We start from the raw sequence: 17,871 nt of genomic DNA, 5'->3' as shown, positions 1-17,871 counted from the left end.
CCACGACGAAATCATAAGTTTAGGGAATTTAGATCATTGATTCAGAGAACCACGAGAACCATGATATACGATCATCTCACGTAACGAATAAAAGAGACGAACGAAACGGAACAGATCTAAAATCGCCTACCATTATGCAACCGAAAAACGCGTGGTAACGCTATTAGGGAGTGTTCTTTAATTACGTAACTCAAAAATTTTGATTCTCAAGAAATTGCTCACTTTTGTTGATGAAAACAAGAAATAAAAAAACAAAGAAGATATTTTTGTTATGAGTGGATAATAGGGTGACAATAAAAAGAACGACATCAGAGATACCCTCTGAATCGATTCCTAATGTAAAAATAAGTATCTGTGCCAATTTTGAGCCAAGTCGGTTAAGGCTAAGGGGTCGCTTTTCATCGTTGAAGTTTATATGGGGAAAATCACGAAAATGTATGGGGAGAAACATCGTTTCAGTAATTTTCTGCTAGGTGGCGCAGGTCTCACCCAAAATTGTCCAAGTGTGAGATTCTTGTAGGAAATTTAATTCCCTACAACTTTGTCGAAGGGTGCAAAACGATCCGAGTTGATCCTGATTTTTGATGATTTTTCTAGAAAAAAATATTTTCTTATATACTTCCTATATACCCCTTGTATACTTTCAAGTATATAAGCCGATTTCTTTTCATCGCATTGCTAATAACTCATCAGGATCAACTCGCACCCTTCTACAAAGTTGTAGGTAATTAAATTTCCTACAAGAATCTCACACTTGGACAATTTTGGGCGAGACCTGCGCCACCTGCTGCAAAAATCCGGAAGCGATGTTTTTCCCCATACATTTTTGCGATTTTCCCCATATAAACTTCAACGATGAAAAGCGACCCCTTAGCCTTAACCGATTTGGCTCAAAATTGGCACAGTTACTTGTTTTTGCCTAAAGAATCGATCCAGGGGGTATCTCTTGCGATTTTCCGAAATTTTCAATTTTTCTTGTCACCCTAGTGGATAATCATTTTGCTTTAATGTTGGAATAAAGATTAAAAAGATTTTTTTTTTATTTCTGGGCGTTTTGCGTGAATTGCGTGAACTCCCACATACATCCCGAGACTTCCAGAAGTGTTTACCGCCATTACAAGCTGGATTTAGACCCCGGATTATATTCCTTTTGCTTCAAAGAGTATGGTAGACTGCTTTGATGATATGTTGGGTTGTCCTAGGTCAATATCTATTTCCGTAGAGTTAAGATCTAGACCGCCATAACAAACAAGAGATCGTGGATTTTGACCCCGGATCATATCCGTATTGCCTTAGAGACCTCCTATCATTACATTTTGCCTATCTAATTATTACATGTTTTTACAGTCTTTTTTTCAATGTTTTGCTTGTTTTTCACATTTTCTGCTATAGAATGGCACCATTATCATTAAAATTGTAAAAAGAAGCATAGAGGCATAGTCTGGGCACTACAAAAATTACTGCATACCTTTTTTTCCTCAAATATAGGAAATGTTAGTAAAAAACACATCCAAAGTTGACCCCAGTAGAGCTAATAGCCGTTTTTATAGGGTTCTATATAAAAATGTGATTACATGTAAAAATGTCTATCAATCGCTTAATCTAACAAGCCATAAACAAATCTCCCTCACGTGTTCGCAGCATCCACTGACTCAACTCAACGGCGCGAGAGTGAGATACCTTTCCAAACCCCGCTCAACGCTCAACGTGCGATCGCAGAGATCGATTCACTCCGGGCCACTATCAACACCACCGGACCCAACTCGAACTCCACCGTTGAACCATCTCAAACATCCACAATTCGGCACGTCTTGTCGCGCCGCGCAGACCAAAACAAAACACCACTCAAGTTTACATTAACGTTGCGAGCAAAGTTTACCTGTTGGATTCTCTCGCGCAAGCCGCTCACACTCACCTTAAGTCAGCCTGGCCGTCCACGACCGGAGTCAATCCGTGAGAAACCTTTACCGCGATAAGACGTGTCTGTGCCGGTTAGTTCGGGGTTCGTGGTCTTTGGTCGCGTTCAACAGCTTCAAGGGACTGCAGAAGAAAACGCTGCCCAGAAGAGAAAGAAAAGAAAGATTTTTTTTTCTCGTGTTACGACTTGGTCGCCGTATTCGTCGTCTTGTACGTGGGTTCCTCGCGGAACCAATCGACAGAGATGTGGTGAAGAGGGCAAGTCTCGAAGCTTTCTTTGGGGTCTTTAGGCAGCTGTGAAGGAATGTGTTTGAGGTATTTCGTGCTGGCCTGAATTGGTTGCGGATTTTGGGCACTTTCTACAGGACGGCTGAGCGTCCTTGATCCTGATTCCGTGATGTGTGATGTGTGCAACTTGTCATTCAGCTGGAAAGTGTCAAGTGATGATCTCAGTTGAGACGTGGTGATTCAAGGGTCTCGAATCCGTGTTCAAAAGCAGCAAAAAAGAAGATTGTGCAACGTAAACTGGTGTCCGAGAATTTGCGTTCGTGTTGGTGTCCAAGAGAGTCACTTCGTCGTACAGCTCTGGTCAATGGCAGGGGGTTGTAAGAAAACGCTCAACCAGCAGCACTAGGCATACACAAAAAAATGGCTTAGGAGAGGTCACCCTGGGTTAGCCAGCTCGATTTCCTCTCACCGTGCATGAAAGTGTCCCCTGGTGTTTGTGTGTATGTGACGGTGTATTGATCACCATTTGTTTGAGAAACGACGTTTGAAGGAAACCGCACAACCAGCAAGTAGTGAATAAACCATCGTCGGAAGCCACAGCATCCGCTAAGCCACTTTGCAAGTAATGGCGGCAGTACGGCTGAAAGAAACAACGACTGCGAGGAGGATGTCGATCGGACAACTGGTTTCGGTGACCGTACTCTGCACGTTGATTCTTGTGGCGTGCGTTGAATGTCAGATCATCAACCGAACGCCGCACTTTATCCCCAGCTCCGGCGACATGTCTCGGTTCAGCCTACCGGAGAACACTCCAGTCGGTAGCGTCGTGTACCAGCTGAGAGGTGAGTTCACTTTTGGTTTCACCCTAACCCCTTACACCTGCAACTTACGCACACACACCCTGCTATTCAGTAGGTTCGTTCGTTTCGGTTCGATTCCTTTCGCGCAAGAAGGCTAGCAAGTTATTCATCCGCTTCTTTCCTTCTAGCTCCGGTTTTTCAACTTTTGCTTCCCACATATAAGGAGGGAACTTCTTCTTCCTCTGTTTCTCCTCGAGAGCAAGAGCCACTTTTGCGCCACCACTGAGTAGAGCTCTTTCGGCTATGGTCCGCTGAGTACCGACCTTCGGAAGAGAATAATGTAATAATGGAACGATTGGAAACAAAGACTCAAAGGGGGTAATAATTGCATCAAGTGAGGATCTTGTTCCGCCAGACACCTCGTAGCGCTGCGAGGATTGTTTTCGGTGTAGAGTGTAGTATCATCATCGTGCATTCAATTTGTGAACACTGAACTCGATCCGAGGTCAGTGGAAAATTGCGTCCACTGTATAGATTGTGGAAGATCGTTCCAAATTTATGCTACACCTTTACCAAAAATCATGATTTTTTGAGTTCCAAATCCCACTTTTCATACGATTTTTTCAGTTCAACCCATATAACCATTTTTATGGTTGTAGTACCTGAACTCAAAAAATCGTATGAAAAGTGGGATTTGGAACTCAAAAAATCATGATTTTTGGTAAGGGTGTATCAGAATGTCGAATTATTTCGACCTGTTGTTGAAAATTGTATTTTTTCTTATTAAGGGTTAACTTATGAATAGATTTTGCAAATATTACCAATTAAAAATTACACTACATATCGTCGTTGTCAAGGTAACTTGTCACACGTGCATTTTGGGCCAAATTGATTTGAGAACGCCATTTTGAGCAGCTCACAATGCCTCACCTTTTGACCTTCACAGATCCCAAAATTCGATTGCAATTCTGAGATATTAAAAAAAAAAATTGATCCACCTATGTGGTTGACGCCTTCCTCATTTTTAATATAAGTGGTTTGCTAGCTATTTTTTTTAGATCCAGAAAAATAAGTACACAGATATAATTTAAGTGGTGATAACTCGGAACAGGGTTGCCAGATCATCCATGTTGTGGACTCGTTGGAAAGGGTTTTCGATTACCTAACCAACGATGGGTCGGATGATGGATCCGGTCATCGTTTACATACATTTAAGTGAGATCCGGCTTCAAAAAAGTACATAAATATCATTTAAGTGGTCATAACTCGGAACAGGGTTGCCAGATCATCCATGTTGTGGACTCGTTGGAAAGGGTTTTCGATTACCTTACCAACGATGGGTCGGATGATGGATCCGGTCATCGTTTACATACATTTAAGTGAGATCCGGCTTCAAAAAAGTACATAAATATCACTTAAGTGGTCATAACTCGAGACAGGGCTGCCAGATCTTCAATGTTTTGGACTCGTTAGAAAGGTCTCTCGATTACCTAACCAACGATGGGTCGGATGATGGATCCGGACAACGTTTACATACATTTAATTGAGATCCGGTTTCAAAAATGTATATAAATATCACTTAATTGATCATAACTCGAGACAGGGTTGCCAGATCTTCAATGTTGTGGACTCGTTGGAAAGGGTTTTTGATTACCTAACCAACGATGTGTCGGATGATGGATCCGGACATCGTTTACATACATTTAAGTGAGATCCGGCTTCAAAAAAGTACATAAATATCACTTAAGTGGTCATAACTCGAGACAGGGTTGCCAGATCTTAAATTTTGTGGACTCGTTGGAAAGGTCTCTCGATTACCTAACCAACGATGGGTCGGATGATGGATCCGGACATCGTTAACATGCATATAAATGAGATCCGGATATATGTGAAAACACATTTTTATACATAACTTTTGAACTAGTAATCGAAACTTCAAACAATTCAATAGCGATGTATGGGACCATGAACCAAGTCGAATGCAACCGATTTGATCAAAATCGGTTCAGCCAGTGCTGAGAAAACTCAGTGAGAATTTTGGTCACATACATACATACACACACACATACACACACACAGACATTTGTTCAGTTTTAGATTCTGAGTAGATAAGTATACATGAAGGTGGGTCTTCGAGCTTTTAATAAAAAGTTCATTTTTAGAGCAGGATTATAGCCTTACCTCAGTGAGGAAGGCAAAACACCGAAAAAACTCCGAGCATTTTTGTCACTTTTCTGATGAAACAAGTTTCAATCTTGTCGTCTTGACCCACCCTGAAAATTGGTGTGACAACTGGTCAAAGGGATTTCAGGTCAGAACACGTTTGACACACGTACAAGCCCGACTACCGTAAACATTTGTAATTATAACTCGGAACTCCGGCAAACAAATGCATCCAAACTTCGGGACAATGCACAGAATGGTAAACCAAACAAAACATGTTTGTTGTTGCTGACATTGTGTGCTCTTTTTTTGTTTATTTAAGGTCAAACAGCGACGTGCGACAAGATAGCACGACAGCGTCGAAATGTTTCGTTTTCAATTTATTGTCATTGTAAATTACAAGACAAAAATGCATAAATTTATTCGTTGCTTTTCAGTAAGTTTTAAAAATCAATAAAAATGTAATTCGAATCGAACCAACACGTTAACGAATCTACTTGAAACTACCCTCATAACCGTAATCAAGATAATCCATTATGTTTGCCTAATAACTCACGTATTGACTTAGATCATACTGAGGAAAGAACTGCTGGCTTTGAACTTTTGCATAAGCTTCTATACTGAGACAAGAACTTTCTCACTAAGTAGTAAATTTTTAGTAATTTTCTGTTTTTAAATAGAAAATTTCTTCCACCTTACTCAAAATTTATTTGACTGACGTTCGCTCGAGATTCACATATATTGTAAATAGTCTTTTGAATGACAACATACTTACAAGCCTGCGCAAAAAGTAATTGAGCACTAAAATGTTTTCTGCATTCAATATTTTGATACATTCAAACCCAATCTTATGGATTTACTCCAAACAGTTTAATTGCCCCAGATATAGCTAACTGATGCTTCATTCAAACCCATTTCCCAATTGCTACAATTGGCATCGCAACGATGGTGGTTTAAGCTAATTTGATATTAGAACGAATCAAGAAACGAAATAACACACCAGAGATGCTAGTCGAAACCTTAACGAAGTGATAGAAACTGCAGCGAAAATAAAACCGCAAAACCCTCTCCTTGAGAGCTTTGCAAGCCCAAGTGTGGTAGTAGGTAATAATATGACGCAATGGAAAGATTTCATGCTAAACGAAGCGCGTTCACCTGTTTGAAGCTGAAGCGCTTGGGAAATAAACACCACACCACGGTCCGTGCACACAAATTTCCGCACCCTGAAAGGCCACCAAGATGTGAATTTGAGATATTTCGGTGCAATGCACAACACACGCATATGGTTCAGGTTCAGACGTGGGGTACTTAGCGCGTTCAATTCCACTCTGGTCGATCCTAACGAAGTTTGAATGAGGTTTTAAGCTAAGTGTCGTTATGGATCGTACCTCTTTGAAAAGTGTTTGAAAAAGAGTCATTTGAAGCGATGAGGAGTTTCACACGACCTAAGTTGCCTTCTTCACTGAGCCTGCTCGAAAAATTAACTATTTATAAGAACTTCGTAGACCTACCTTCATGTGTACATATTGACTAACTGAACAAATATAACCAGTGGCATTCGACTCGATTTAGGGTCCCATTCATCAAGTTTCAAATTGTGTGTAGTTTTGATAAGTAGTTCAAAAGTTATGCATAAAAATATGTTTTTTCATATATCTGGCAACCATACTGAGTAGCAAAAAAATTCAGGAATTCTACAAGAGCTCTTCAAGATAGCTACAGCATAGCAGTTTGAACCGTGGCAGAAAAACATTCTTTTCAAACCTTCTTAACATTCCAACGCCCAAGGCTCCAAAAAAGTTGGAACGGTAACTTCAACTCGCTGATTCTCGGGCATAATTCAACCAATCAAGATGATTCTTCTTTCCAGTGATTTGTTAGGATGTCTTGATAATTCTAGAACTTTGCAGAACTTAATTTGATCAAATCTGTAATTTTTGCGATCAAAAACACCGTTCCAACTTTTTTTTTCGCGTGTAAAAAAGAAATCGCCAAAAATTCCGCGGAGGTAGTCGTTTAAAAAAAGGTAGAACGATGTTTTTGGTCGCAAAAATTACAGATTTGTTTAAATCAAGTTCTGCAAAATTTTAGGATCATCTAGACATTCTAACAAATCACTGGAAACAAGAATCGTCCCGATTGGTTGAGTAATGCCCGAGAACCAGCGAGTTGAAGCTACCGTTCCACCTTTTTTGGGAGGCTTGGGCGTCCGTGTAAGTTGGACATGCGTTGGGCGTTCCAGTGTTAAAAAGTTTGGAAGCGTTTTTGGAGAGAGTTTTATCCTGTCGCGGTCCAAACTGCTTGAAACTTTTTGCTACTTGGGATTTATGTATATTTATGTCGGATCTCACTAATCTGTATGAAAACTGTATCCCGCTCCATCATCCGACCTATCGTTGGTTATCAAGAGACCTTCAAACAAATTTAAATGTTTGAAGATCTGGCAACCCTGTCTCAAGTTATGTATGTACTTAAGAAAATTGTCAGAAGTCAGGCCCAATTTTTTTGCCAGAACGTCTTCTTTTAACTCACTTCTCCATGGATCATAAAACCTTTTTCAACAGATTTAACTCATGACTCACACTTTAAACATATTTCGAGAGAGATTTCCGTCGGTTGTGTGAATATCATCACAACAGAGTTACCAAGCAAGGTGTGAGCTTTGGAGTCAAAGAGGTTCCGAAAGGTCGAGAGACGAGTAAAGAAACACAAGGCTCTCTGCAAAGGGACCAAGTGGAAACGGTAAGCCCCAGCTGAAGTAGCGGCGGTGATGTTGTTGGATGTTTCCATGTTTTGTTTTGGTTCCGCTCGCTTCCTTGTTTACAATTCAAGTATTTATATTGGATGTTGAGCTCTCTCCATTGGAATTTGAGTTCGATTTCAGCCCTGAACGGGCTAACAGTTTGATTCGTTTTGTTTTTTGTTGTTGTCTGAATAACTTCATTTGTACTTAAAACATGGGCGTTCAAACTCATGCCAATCTAGCTCATAATGCTTGGTTTAAAAAAAATAGCTTTAATTTAAATAACCATCTATGTTTTGATTTAATACTAATAAGTACTGTGTGTAATGAATGTCAAATTAATAAAAAATAAACAAATTTGTGGAATTCCGCCGGTATATAATTGCAAACCTGCATTAAACTTAAGCTCTCAAGTCACATGGTCATTCCAATGGTTTCAGATCATTAAAAATATGAATGACAAAAAAAATGATCTTATTCTCAGCACGACATTCAATTTAAATCACTGATTTTAATTTAAATTCCACATAACAGATAATTATCTCCCAACAACATGTTCCATTGTTTCCATTCCGAACAAAGCAATAATTCGGAAAAAAAGTTTTCTAAAATTCCCAAAATAAAACAGCTTCTCACATTGGCAAACAAACAAAGCCGGACGCGTCATCTCCGCCACCAACAACAACAGCCGGTGAGATTTCCCCGCGGTCAAATTTCTCATACCAGAAAGACAAGTTTCATGACCAAAGCCAAGCCAGAGCACCAAAGACTCAAAAGATTCACTTTCACGGATCAAATTTTTGAGGAACCATGCGGCAGCCGGCCAGGGTCCATTCACTCGCTCGCTCACCCATACCACCAACTTGGTGCTACCAGCAAACATATTACTTTATGGAGATGAGAAAAGACACGACGAAATTGTGACTTGGGCTGAACGCTGCTGGCCTATGTTGGTCGTTCATATTTGTGAATTTCTGGGCATTTGAAATTAAAAAACTTCATGGTTAAACGTATTTTGAACCAAACAAATTTTATAATATTTCATATCTCTAATTTGTTGGTAAATTCCGACCCAATTTTTCGTATTCAAATTATAATTTGAAAAGAGTGGGGAGACTTGATCCCCGGGGACACTTGATCCCAAGCCTGTATCTCGGCAGCATGTGGGTAAAACAATTAGCTTGGTTCTAGAAAGTTGTGCGAAACTGACTTAAACTCAATGCAGAAAACAGAGAAAAAAATTTAAAAAATGTTTAGAATGAGTTACATACATTTTTCTAAAAAGTGCTGCAAAAAAAACCTCCAAGAGATCTTTTGTCTTTATTTTGATATGTATACTGCCCACCATTGAAAAAACGGCTAATATCCACTTTTGGCAAAAACGAGATATTAGCACCAGGTGGTAGAGGATGTTCCAACGCATCTCCTGGAACTTGAATTTCACTAATATAGTGTTTAGACTTGGCTGCCGATGCGAAAAACCAAACGGCTAATATGCCACTCTTATGGGAAAATGCCTTGACGGAGATTTTGTGACAAACACTAAAACGCGTTTTTCTCGGAATACTTGATTTGGCATAATAGCCGAATTTTCAATTATGGGCAGTATAGTATACACTAAAAATTTATTCAAATAAAATATTTTCATATATGAATTGTTTGGTTAACTTATCAACTAGGAAGCCCTTACGCATTTAACGTTAAATTTATTGCCATACTATTTGTAACTAATGTCTTGCGCGGCCTTAGAGTTACATGCTACCAGGCAAGGGCATCGAAGCATAAAACTCAGTGAGGGTTGTGGGAGGTCCAAATGACTCCCAATTTCTCTCAAGGGTCGGCATGCGCTCATGCTCACGAGGCAGGAAAACACAATGTGTCGCTTCAAGATAAACTCCTCGGTTTATTCTCTGACGTCACTTTATTACACCGGCTTCCTCTTCTACCTGACCTCCTATCCTTTCCCACTATCCCACTTCCTTACAGGCTACCTCCTACCTCGACCTGATTCTTCCTGGATACCGTGGGTGGATCTTCTGCTGATGTGGGGCCCCTCAGCTACGCCTGCCGCTGCTCTGCTTCCGGATCTCCGGAACCGACCTCCGGCCGTCTCGTTCTGCTGCTTGCTGGCCTGGGGGTGGACGTTGAACTCGCCGGCGTCCCGGCGTCGTTGTGGTTGCTGCTGCAGACTTCGCTGTCCCCTTCGTGTGCCTGTCCCCCGCGCCCTCGAGTATGGTGACGGACTCGAGCTTCCACGTCACCGAAGTTCCGTGGGAATTGCCCGGTTTCCGGCGCTGGGTTTGAGTCGTGGGACAGGTCTTTCGGAACCAGGTGGTTCTCTGGGTGGCTTGTGGTTCGGAGGGTTCCAAAATGGAGGACGCAGACGATCTAGCGATGTCGGCTAGTCGCTGGTCGTCGATAACGCAATTGGCGACGGTAAACGGTGACGCTCGGGGTCACGGATGTTGGATGGAACCACGACCGAATGTTGGGATAGGATGTTGCGTAGCGAAGCTACACGAACTTAATTCCTAGACTAAGGGGTTCTGTGGATGAGATGAGGGGGGGGAGGATTGTAATGGCGGTCCTCTCTGGTCTAGTCACTCGCGGCACGGATCAAGGTTGTTGGAGGGTTCGCGGGGAATTACCTGGAGTTCCTGGAGTTCTCGCTTCTCCCAGTCTCCTCTGTCCTCCGTGAAGTCCTTTGACCGCTTCCTGGCACTGGCACTTCACAACACTCCGTCGAGCTGTAGTCGAAGCTACGACGGCTTTCGCGACTTATCGCACTTCAATACACCGGGCAAATGGCCGATGAAAATCCGGGCCTCATCCCGCGAACCTCTGATCCGGCGAATCCTGGAAAACCCGCCCATCATCATCATCAGTTTCGCCACCCCCAATGGCCGCCCATTCGTTGATCCTCGGCCCTCTGGTGGTGGCTAGCAGAACTGCTCCTCTTTATAGGCGCTTTAGTACGGAAATGGCTGCGTCCGTACACGGGAGACATAAACCGACTCGTCTCACTATCCACGAACACACGCACTCCCCTGCCTCTGTGTCACCGGAATTCTCCCACAACACACCCACTGGTTACATATTTTTACAATCAATTATTTAAAAAAGTGCGTTTAGGGAGACTTGATCCCTGCATTTTTACAGTCACTGGAATCAGCCTCAAGATGAATTAATTGGGCTGGGTTTTCGTACATAGTTTCCTTTAGTATAGTTGTACATAACTTACTGAAGTTTGAACAATTTTTCAAAAGTTTTGTAAACAAAAATTACCAGCTTTTATAAACATGCTCAATTTTGGTCTAAAAAAGAATATTTTAAGTTTTTTTTACATTTTAAATACTAAAACTTGTTATAGAGGTAGGCGTGGTTGAATGGTTACGCTGTTCGCTTTGTAAGCGGATGGTTCTGGGTTCGATTCCCATCTGCTCCTATCGAGAAATTATGGAAAGAAGGAATTCTGAACACTTGAATATGAACGAAAAATTATTTGTTTCGCGGCGGGGTTCGATCCCCCGTCCTTTGGGTCAGCAGACAAAGATGCTAACCACCAGACCATCGAGGCTTAGTTGACTAGAAGGATTAAGAATGCTATAAGAATCCAAGAAACTAGATTGGAATCTGTGAACCTAAGAACAGGAAATGCAATATTGAATGCTAGGTGAATTCAAGGACACTTACTGGTTGCATAATTGTTGGGCGAATATTGAACTTTCAACACGACCAGAATTCACCACAAAAAGCTTGGTGAACCGAATTAGAAAACTTCCAAAATGAATCCAAGAACATACAAAGAATTTAGAACTATAAATAGATTTGACCGGCCGCATCACTTACCACGGTGAATCCTGGCTTCACACCCATCTTACTAACACCTTCAAACCGCACGTGATACTTTGTCGAAGACGCAGCCGATTTAGCGGTCTTCATCACTCAAGTATCGGACTAAAAATCCTCTCCACTTCCCCGTGTCTTACCACTGGTCGTGGCCGGCGCTGTGATTGGCTAGCATGATAGGGACATTTGAATGTTGCGAAGTGGTGATGGTTGGTTCCTACTCTTCATCTGTGGTCCACGGAGCAATTCTTGGAGATCCTGGTCAATAACAGAGTAGCAACTACGGGTAAACACCAATGCTATGCTATGCTATTTTAAATACTAAACTTGTTATATTTTGAACACAAACGTATAGTGTTTATATGAAATTGCTGTAACTTATAGAAAATTAAAAGTTTGGATTAATAAGAAACATTTTGCTTAAGGTTTCTTTAAAATGTTGAAAGGGGGATCAAGTTACCCCTAACGTTTTGAAAATGGCGGTTGAAAATATTTTTTTTAAAACGCTTGGCATGATGCGAAGAGTTCATCTGATGAAATACCCTTATCAGCCAAACATAGTTGAATGTTTAAGCTTTCAATTCATGCAAAAAGTTCATAGTTTTATGAGAAATTGAAAGAGTTATTGCGATACAAAAAAAAAAGGATCAAGTCTCCCGACTCTCCCCTACAATTTGAAATATCAAAAATTAAATAATTAAAAAAAACATAATTTCAAAATTAAAGATTTTTCTTTTCAATATTTGATTTTGCATAATTTTTTATGGGGTAAACTTAAAAATGTCCGGGTGTTTAGGGGATCGGGGTTATATATTTTTTTCAATGATAGTTTTAGGAAATATTGAACAAATGATCCTTCAAAAATTAAACAAATGACCATTGAAAAAAATTTACTTTAAGATGCTAAATTTAATTCCCTGCAATTTGTTATAAGACTTTAATGATTGGACTGCTGATTGCTGAAATAATAGCTTCAAATTGGACAAAATAAGTTTTAATCACTGTCACCTAAAATCCCTAATTTGTTTATATACCTCGAAAACTATTGGTAATGACATTTTTTGCTCTTTCCAATTAAAATAATACAGAAATGTATAAATCAGCCCAAAATTAAAAATGCCCCTTACAATTTTTTTTCATTCCTTTTAAAATAAAAGGCTTGATCCGAAAAAATAATAATGCAAAAAGCAGAAAACTTCAAAAAAGTTTCACTTTTTATCTCTGTTTCCAATCGAACCAATAGATATCGTTAGTTGATAAATGAGGGCTGATTAGGTGACACTTAGAAAAACTTATTTTTGCAACTCCGTTGTGAAACTACTTACTTTTCCTGTCATTTTCACAAGATGGTTCCCTTTAATTCACAACAAATAATAAAATCGAAAAATATTTATTTCCGATACAAGTGCTGTTTTCACCACTAAAAATGAGTAGTATAAAGTTGAACAGTTAAAATTCTGATAACTCGTGAAGAATACATGCAAAGCCGTTTGTCCTACAACTTTGCATAACATTTGTACACTCTAAAAAAGGTAACAAAACATGTAATTTTATTATGAAAATATTTGTTATAAATGAAAAAAATACCTCTCTGGGTTATTGCAGATTCGAAAAGAACATTGAATTTCCCATATCCTCATTCTCTCGCTTTATGACAGTTTTAAAAGAAGACTCCGATTTAAAAAATCACTGGCCTTGGCCCTGACTCCCCATCTCGATTTTAGTTTACTTTAATCCTGTACTGCAAAAAAAAATCAAAAAAAATATTTTTCCCGTTTTCAGGAAACATTGGCAAAGTCACATAAAACAAGTTAAACTTCCAACCATGAAATTTTCTAAAATTTCACGATTTCTTCTTTCCAATGCACAGTGGTCCGAAACCGAAATCTAGCGTGACAAAATTGATAGCGGCCACACGTTAAGATTTAGAGCTTTGGTGTCTTCGGTACAAATGATCAGGGTCAATAGAGGCATCTTTGGGTATGGTGGACATTAGGGTGGTCCAAATTTTAGGGTGGTTCAGAATTTTTATTTTGGCGGGATGACGAGATAGCGCTTTGGTGTCTTGAGAAAAGTTGTAAGGAACACCATTCTGAGCAACTTTGCTGAAGGGCACAAAACTCTATCTTCAAACGGGAAGTTTCTAGAGCCATTTTTGTAATTTAGGTTGAGGTGTTCATGAAAAAAATAGTTTTTTTTTTAATTTATCAACTCAGGCTTATGTCGTAGCGAGTTGGTGTCTTCTAGACATTTGAAGAGCTGGTCAAAACACACATTTATCTTCCAAGAGACCAAAAATCGGACCTTTTAAACGCCATTTTGAAATGTCAATAACTCGAAAAGGTGGTGGAGTTTGACCTCGCTCTTAGTAGCATCTGAAAGTACACATTCTTGAGTACATTTGCTGAAAATATCTCGGAGGTCTTTTTTGTTAAACTCATTTAATCTTAATTTAAAAATGAGCATTTTTAAATCGTTTTTTGCCCATAACTTTTGATAGAATTGGCCAAAATTCGTTTTTCAAGAACAAAAATGTTCATTTTGACAAGCTCTACACTGCCCATGTTCGCATAAATGTCCCATATGCAAAAACAGCAAGCTGAGAAAAACGCATTTGAAGTTTGTCCCATGCATAAGGCTAAGTGTTAAGTTTTCACGATAAAACTGAATTTCCTCCTGATTTCTGGAACAAAATACTGGATGTTATAGGCTCTTTTGAAAGTGCACACAATTTTGAACCTAACTGCATCAATAACTCGAAATCGATGAAAATGCATATGGGACATTTATGCGATCAGGGGTAGTACAATTGTCTAGAAGGGCCCAAAAATGTACAAAATGATCTAGTGGTGGTAAAAGAAGAAACAAGTTTTAGCTGAAATATTTCAGGAATCAACAAAATAATTAAATTTATTCCTGAAATATTTCAGTAAAAACTTGTTTCTTCTTTTACAACCACTAGATCATTTTGTACATTTTTGGGCCCTTCTAGACAATTGTAGAGCTTGTCAAAATGAACATTTTTCTTCATGGAAATCTAATTTGGTCAATTCTATCAAAAGTTAACGATTTAAAAATGCTCATTCTCAAATTAAGATTAAATGAGTTTAACAAAAAAGACCTCCGAGATATTTTCAGCAAATGTACTCTATAATGTGTACTTTCAGATGCTACTAAGAGCGAGGTCAAACTCCACCACCTTTTCGAGTTATTGACATTTCAAAATGGCGTTTAAAAGGTCCGATTTTTGGTCTCTTGGAAGATAAATGTGTGTTTTGACCAGCTCTTCAAATGTCTAGAAGACACCAACTCGCTACGACATAAGCCTGAGTTGATAAATTAAAAAAAAACTATTTTTTTCATGAACACCTCAACCTAAATTACAAAAATGGCTCTAGAAACTTCCCGTTTGAAGATAGAGTTTTGTGCCCTTCAGCAAAGTTGCTCAGAATGGTGTTCCTTACAACTTTTCTCAAGACACCAAAGCGCTATCTCGTCATCCCGCCAAAATAAAAATTCTGAACCACCCTAAAATTTGGACCACCCTAATGTCCACCATACCCAAAGATGCCCCTATTGACCCTGATCATTTGTACCGAAGACACCAAAGCTCTAAATCTTAACGTGTGGCCGCTATCAATTTTGTCACGCTAGATTTCGGTTTCGGACCACTGTGCAATGCTTTTTAAAGATCAAAAATTGGTTGAGAAATTATTTTTTGGCAAATTTTCAGATCGATGCCCGTCTAAAGGTGGGGTTGGGTTGTAGAGGGTTAACTTATTTAAAAAAATGTTTCTTGGTTAAGGGTTTTATGATCTCATGCAATTTTTTGCCAACCTTGGCTGCCAAGCGGCATTCACCCCGGTCAGTTTTAACCATCCTCAAGATAACCACCAAGATGAAAGCACGACCGCTACTGGTGGTTATTGAACTTGCGAGCCAAAATTCGTCCATAACCTGCAGCTGCGCGGCCAACGGCTTCCGATCGGCATCAGCTGGCGGGAACTGGGTCAATTGACCAAAAACACAAACGCCACTGGCTGTCGGTCGGTGATATTTATTTAGCGGGCGCTTTCAACATTTGACTACGCCCAAAATATAGTGGCCATGTTGGCTGTGGTGGCCGTTTGCGGAGATCATTAGAAGAGTTCAGGTTCGTCGCTTTCACCTGCGAGATGCCGACGTTGTTTGGTTGATAGGGGACTTTGACTTTGGGGTGGTGGTGAATTGGTGGTGCCTTTATTTCGCAAGATGCACAACCCACGAACCGCCAAAGAGATGTAGGAAACGTCAGTTTGTGTGTAAGTGGCTGGGAAAATCGATGAACGTTTATGGAAATAGTCGTTAATTTTCTATGGACGCCATACAATAAAGCTGAAGATCGAGTGGGGAAATTGGAAGAAAAGTAGCTTTTCTTGTGCTTTGAGTTGGCCAAATCGTTTGTGATGCGATAGTTTTACACAATGTCTTGCATAAACGTAGTTTTAATGGTTTTACTCTAACTAGCCGCTTGGGTAGTTATGGCATGTATCGGTGAATCAAAAATTACGAGCTAATTTGGGTATCTCAGATCTGCGATCAGCAGACTATGGATATGTTTAGCCACTTAAGTGTTATGCTTGTGTGTTTCACGACCAATTTAAAAAAAAATCTTTATTATTTCAATAAAAAAGAACAAATCTTGTTGCCATTGACCTTTGAAACAATTCTTGACTAACTAAACTGGACAAAGTAAACAATTATCTAACAATCATTAATTAACAGCATGTACGTGAACCACACGAAACGTCATAAATCCAAACTTAATTTGTCCACATTAGAAAAAGAAGGCAAAAACGTGCCGTGGGAGCAAATTTGAGTCTTCTCGGGTTGTTGGCGCGCGTAAACCACTGCCGGTCGGTGAAGTCTCGTGAGCCACCCTCTACGGCGTGTGTGTTTTAAGAAGAAACGTTGATGCTCGACGCTTTGGTCACATAATTATGAACCGTAATGAATGGGTGTGTCTACTGAGAGGCAGCTGCAGAATGCAAGATAAAAAAAAGTGCACTTTCATTTTTACTCCGAAATGCAACTTGTCTGGAGTGTGTGTTGTGAGTATGCACCATAAAACATGTGCTCCAGTGAACTAGTTTCTCATGACATTCAGCCTGACTGACAGTGAGTAGGTATGGTCGAGCGAGGTGAGGCTTTTTGATGATTGAGAGCTGAGTCGGGTCCAGAGCTATCTCACAATGGGTTGGATCTATACAGCTTCAGTCAAGTTGAACAAAATGAAAAAGACCATTGGAAAGGAGCGCGGCCTTGACTCAGTTCAATGCTTTAGAACACTAAGTGGCGTTTAACGCAGTTATGCAACGGCTTTGGTGTGAACAATACGTCGTCATAACTGAGTTGATTTTTTTTTTAAATATGTTTGAATGATATTTATGATATTATATTTGAAAACATTGCTACACCCAAACGGCGGTCGCATGATTGTGATGCATGGCGGCATGAAAGTATATCAAAATCTGCATGAAAACTGTCCTCATGCATTTTTTGCGATATAGGGGTATGACATTTTTGCCCGTTACCGACAATTATCGACATTACCGACGGCTTTTTGGTTGTATTTCACAAAAAAAAAACCTTGACAGAACGAGGATTGAACCACCAACTTCTTGGTTGTTGATCCGACACGCTACCACCGCGGACGCTTGACGAAATGTGAGTGAAAGAGCACCAACATATTCTTCTCTTTGGGGTGTTGCTCGGGGTCGGGCCAGCCTTATATGTGTTGGTGAGAACTGCAGATCGCTGAAATGTTTACACGCGGGCAAAAATGATCTACGGGCTTGCTGCAAAAAATGTTATAAAATGTGACATTTTCTGCAGCAAATCCACTGTTGCAGATTTTGAGATATATTTTTCCTTTGGGTGTATAACGTCATGATTTGAAATCCGGACACTTAGTAGCATATCATTTTTGTTATAGCTGGCAAAAAATCATGTAATAAGTTGGAAATGTAGAAATATCATCAGGATGTAGTAGAAACAGTCACTTTCAAGAAAATGCATGCAAAATATGTCTTTTCTAACAATTTTTCATCAGAATTTTAAAATTAAAATGACTTGTTGTGCTTCGAATCCCGGACACTGATAAAAGCTGATTCGAAATCCGGACACTTTTGC

The 17,871-nt window shown here is 39.9% G+C and overlaps 1 protein-coding gene across 1 annotated transcript in view; it reads left to right on the top strand.

The window, feature by feature from the left end:
* The first annotated feature begins 1,946 nt into the window (after window positions 1–1,946).
* Window positions 1,947–17,871, top strand: part of LOC120413411 (cadherin-23) — a 28,445-nt gene continuing 12,520 nt past the window's right edge. Inside the window, exon 1 of the mRNA XM_039574216.2 lies at window positions 1,947–2,987. Coding sequence (XP_039430150.1) covers window positions 2,771–2,987 — 217 coding nt within the window. The 5' untranslated portion in view covers window positions 1,947–2,770. The remainder of the gene's footprint in view (window positions 2,988–17,871) is intronic.

The sequence above is a fragment of the Culex pipiens genome, chromosome 3 (genome assembly GCF_016801865.2).
Source record: "Culex pipiens pallens isolate TS chromosome 3, TS_CPP_V2, whole genome shotgun sequence".
In the NCBI taxonomy this organism is placed as follows: Eukaryota; Metazoa; Arthropoda; class Insecta; order Diptera; family Culicidae; genus Culex; species Culex pipiens.
This window is presented reverse-complemented; position numbering and strand designations above follow the sequence as displayed.